General features: G+C 41.2%; 1 protein-coding gene across 1 annotated transcript; it reads left to right on the top strand.

The window, feature by feature from the left end:
* The first annotated feature begins 2,815 nt into the window (after positions 1-2,815).
* Positions 2,816-4,177, top strand: LOC123235365 (E3 ubiquitin-protein ligase RNF38-like). Its single transcript, XM_044661477.1, is given in 1 exon segment — positions 2,816-4,177. A coding segment is annotated over 1 exon segment (1,299 nt). The 5' UTR covers positions 2,816-2,830; the 3' UTR covers positions 4,130-4,177.
* The last annotated feature ends 475 nt before the right edge of the window (positions 4,178-4,652 follow it).

The following is a 4,652-nucleotide window of genomic DNA, read 5'->3' as shown; positions in this document are numbered from 1 at the left end:
AAGAAAGAAAGAAAGAAAGAAAGAAAGAAAGAAAGAAAGAAAGAAAGAAAGAAAGAAAGAAAGAAAGAAAGAAAGAAAGAAAGGAAGAAAGAAAGAAAGAAAGGGAAAGAGTGAAGGAAGGAAGGAAGGGACTTAACTCTTCCTCAGAGTGCTTGCTACTTTATATTATTTTTCATAATAATAATAATACAAATAACACTAACACAGGGAATTAATGAGATTTAAAGCTGACTCTTAGAAATAATTTAGTACCACCCCATCATTTTATAGATGAGGAAGTTGAAGCCCAGAGAAGAGAAGCAACTTGTCCAAGGTCACACACCTAGCAGGTGGTAGTAATAGAATCTGAACCCAAAGCTTGCTATTCCAAATCCAACGCTCTTTCCATTATACCACAGCTACATTAGCTAAGGGCCCTTGAGGGTCTTGCTTTCCCAAGGAGCAACTCCCTTCAGCAACTTCTCCCAGAACACATTGAACTGCAAATATTATCATCCCTATTTAAATTTTAGGAAAGCGAGGTTCACAATGACTCATCTATCTATAATGCCTACTATTCCACCTCTCCAAAATAATCTTATTGAAGTATAGCTCCAGCTACATCATTTTTTCTGCTCAAAAACCTCCCTTTGCCTACAAGAGTGATTCCCAACCCTTTCAAATATGATGACCCTCATGTTAGAAGGATACGATTGTGCTGTAAGAAACTATAAAAAGGATGGCTTTGGAGAAACCTGGGAACACTTGTATGAACTGATGCAGAGTGAAGTAAGCAAAACAAGGAGAATATTTTCTATAATAACAATCATATTGTAATGACAAACCACTTTGAAAGTTTTAGGAATTCTGATCAACGCAATCATTATCCATGATTACAGAGGATTCATGATGAAACATGTCACACACATCCCCATTCTTAATAGAGAGGAAATGGGTTCAGAATGCAGATCAAGACATACTTTAATTTGGACATAGCAGGGCTGGAATTTATTTTCCCCAACCATAGATGTTTGAAACAGAGATTTTGATTTTCTTTTCTCAGTATGAATTGGGGGGGGGTCAAAAAAGGGACATAGATCTTTGAAAATAAAATAAAATTTATTTTTAAAAACTTAATAGTAATTGTAGAATTAAAGGATTATGCTTGGTATGTATGTGGACTTGTGGACTCTGAGATAACTCTAGTTCTTCAAGGGAATGACTTTCACCAACTGGAATCCCTTGGTCTACTAGATAAAATACAATTTCCTTAGTCCAAAATATGAGACCCCCCACAAATGAGCAACAACCTTCCTTCCAAACCCTAACTCTATTCTACTTCACTCACTCTATATTCTAGTCAAAAGTGATGTATTAGCTGTTGTCTGAACATAATATGCTATCTCCTTATGGCATGTATTTGTGCAGGCTCTGTCCTGATGCTGAAATACACTTCCTCCTCATCTCTGCCTTTCTGACCTCTTCCCACAAGGGAAGATACCACTTTTCCATGATGGCTCAGGTCTTTTTAATGTGAATTCTTGCCTAACCATGCCTCCTCTAACTTATAGTTAAGCATTTGTTTTTCTGAACCCAAGAATAGGATTTTACATATATTACTACTTTCCCTCATAAAATCAGGCTCGTCATTCTAGTCTGTCAGGGTATAAAAGCCCCTGAATCTTCACATGGGCCACCAGCAATACATACATAGAAAAAAGAAAGTATTACAGGATAAAGTTATATCAATGGGTATGAAGACCAGTAGTTAGTTGGCTCTTCTATGTCAAGCCAGAATAGGAAAGAAATCGGACTAGGAGCACATATTTTAGTGGGAATGAAGATAATCATTGTTTCCACATAGAATCAGACACGGGTATAGTCATTCCCATCTTTTCCTCTTCAGCTGAGGAAACCTCCAGTGCCCAAAGAGCAGCCAGGACATTGCAAGTTTACCTAGAAGTGCATGACTCTGACCCTGGCCACAGGGGAGTGGTGTTTCCTCCAGCGTGAACTGCCATGTTCCTTCTCCTCTGCTAAGCCTTCTGGGTCCAACTCAAGTCCCACCTCTTTCCAGAAGTCTTCCCTAATGATTCTAAACTACGCTGCTCTCTTCCTTCTTGGATCTCCCATCCTAATCACAGACTTATGGATCCTCAGAGTTGAATACACTTATTAAGGTCAAATCAAATTAACTAGCATTTATTAAGAGGAAGTTCGGTGGCTGGATGGATACAGAACTGGGGGAAGGGGAAAAGAAATGAAGGTGCCTAGATTAGGGGCACTGTAGAGAACCTCCAGTAGATTTGGGAGAGCAGCCTGAAGGGGAGTGAATTAATATGGCAGCTTAGGGAAGAATCAACCAATCAGAAGGAGGGGCCACAGAGAAGAGGATACTTCCAAAATATGAAGTCTAGGAGTAAAAAAGAACTCATTTAAGGTAGCATTATTCAGTAGAGAGAGTATTAATCTAAGAATCAAGGAATGTGAGTTAAAGGTCCTATCCCTGCCTCAGTTTCCTTATCTGTAAAATGGAAACAATCAACATTGTAGGAACTGTCTTACAGAGTTGTGAGTTTCAAATGAGATAATGTTCATGTAAAGCCCTTTGGGGGCAGGGGAAGAGGTTGTTAAATATTTACCAGCATATCCCTGCCTGTGAGTCTGGTTTGCTATCCCCATTTTATAGATGAGTAAATGGAAGCTTAAAGAGGTTAAGTTATTTCCCCACAGTTGCATGGCTCAAAAGTTAGCCACTGCCTTGCGGCCTAGTCCGCCTGGTAAGCCCAAGAGACAGAGGCTTTCTCATTCAGTCTTTGATTATACAGCATCACCAGCCCCATCACCACCAATGCGACCATGGGAGATGACATCAAATAGGCAGCCTCCTTCAGTTCAACCCAATCAGCATCACTTCTCAGGGGAACGATGCAACACACCTGCACGCAACAGAAGAAGTCCTCCTGTTCGGCGCCAGAGAGGAAGGAGGGATCGTCTCTCTCGACATAATTCCATTAGTCAAGATGAAAACTATCACCATCTTTCATATGGACAGCAGCAAGCAATAGAGGAGCCCCAAGCCTTCCATCCTCCTAATGTATCCCCACGTATGTTGCATCCTGCTGCTCACCCACCGCAGCAGAATGCAGTGATGGTTGACATACATGAACAGCTTCATCAAGGCACAGTCCCCGTTTTTTGTACTGTAACAACTGTTGCTCCCCATGGAATTCCACTTTGCACTGGCCAGCACATCCCTGCTTGTAATACACAGCAGGTTCCAGGATGCTCTGTGGTTTTCAGTGGACAGCACCTCCCTGTCTATAGTGTGCCTCCTCCAATGCTTCAGGCATGTTCAGTTCAGCACTTACCAGTACCATATGCTGCATTCCCACCTCTTATTTCTAGTGATCCATTTCTTTTACATCCGCCTCACCTTTCTCCACATCCTCCTCCTCATTTGCCACCACCTGGCCAGTTTGTCCCCTTCCAAACACAGCAATCACGATCGCCATTACAGAGGATAGAAAATGAAGTCGAACTCCTGGGAGAACACCTTCCTGTAGGAGGTTTTACTTATCCTGCCTCAGCCCATCCTCCAACATTACCTCCATCAGCCCCTCTCCAGTTCTTAACACATGATCCTTTGCACCAGGAGGTATCTTTTGGAGTACCTTATCCTCCCTTTATGCCTCGAAGACTTACAGGACGTAGTAGATATCGATCTCAGCAACCAATACCACCTCCCCCTTATCATCCCAGCCTCCTACCATATGTACTATCAATGCTTCCAGTGCCACCTGCAATAGGTCCAGCCTTCAGCTTTGAATTGGATGTAGAAGATGGAGAAGTAGAAAATTATGAGGCATTACTAAATCTTGCAGAACGACTAGGGGAAGCTAAGCCACGTGGATTAACAGAAGCAGATATTGAACAGCTTCCATCTTACCGGTTCAATCCTAACAACCACTAGTCAGAGCAGACTTTGTGCGTAGTATGCATGTGTGATTTTGAGTCAAAGCAGCTACTTAGAGTCTTACTCTGTAACCATGAGTTCCATGCCAAGTGTGTTGACAAATGGCTTAAGGCAAATCGTACCTGCCCAATTTGTCGAGCTGACGCATCAGAAGTGCATCGTGATTCAGAATGACCAATCTAAGAGCACAAATTTAGTTTGGGTGTTTCTCATCACATGTATATATGGACTCTTCATTGAAGTTACCTGTGTGGCTTCCAGCCTTCCCTTTGCCAAAAGGGTCAATGGACCTTTCTTTGCACTGTGTGATTTAATTAATTATAAAGCTTACATATACAATTAGTCGTCAAAAAAAAAAAAGTTAGCCACCAACCCTTAGTTTTCTGTTTTTCTATCTAGGACTTGTTTTTTAAAAAATTATTATTATGCTATGTTGCATCTTAAACATCTCCCAGACAAGCATTTGAGATAAACTGGAAGATCCCTTTCTAAGAGTGGAGGACTTGACCTAATTTAACTCTTCTTTTACAATTGAGAAAAACCGTACCCTAGAGAAGAGAGATGATCTGCACAAAGTCATATTTCAAGTTAATGCAAGAACTCAAACCTGAAACCACATCTTCTGACCTCTAGTCCAGAGGCTCTCTTCAATCAGTGAGGCAGGTGGAAATTTTCACACAAGGAAATTACCAAATAC

The sequence above is a fragment of the Gracilinanus agilis genome, chromosome 2 (genome assembly GCF_016433145.1).
Source record: "Gracilinanus agilis isolate LMUSP501 chromosome 2, AgileGrace, whole genome shotgun sequence".
In the NCBI taxonomy this organism is placed as follows: domain Eukaryota; kingdom Metazoa; phylum Chordata; class Mammalia; order Didelphimorphia; family Didelphidae; genus Gracilinanus; species Gracilinanus agilis.
The sequence above is the reverse complement of the archived record's forward strand: the minus strand, read 5'-3'. Positions and strand labels throughout refer to the sequence as shown.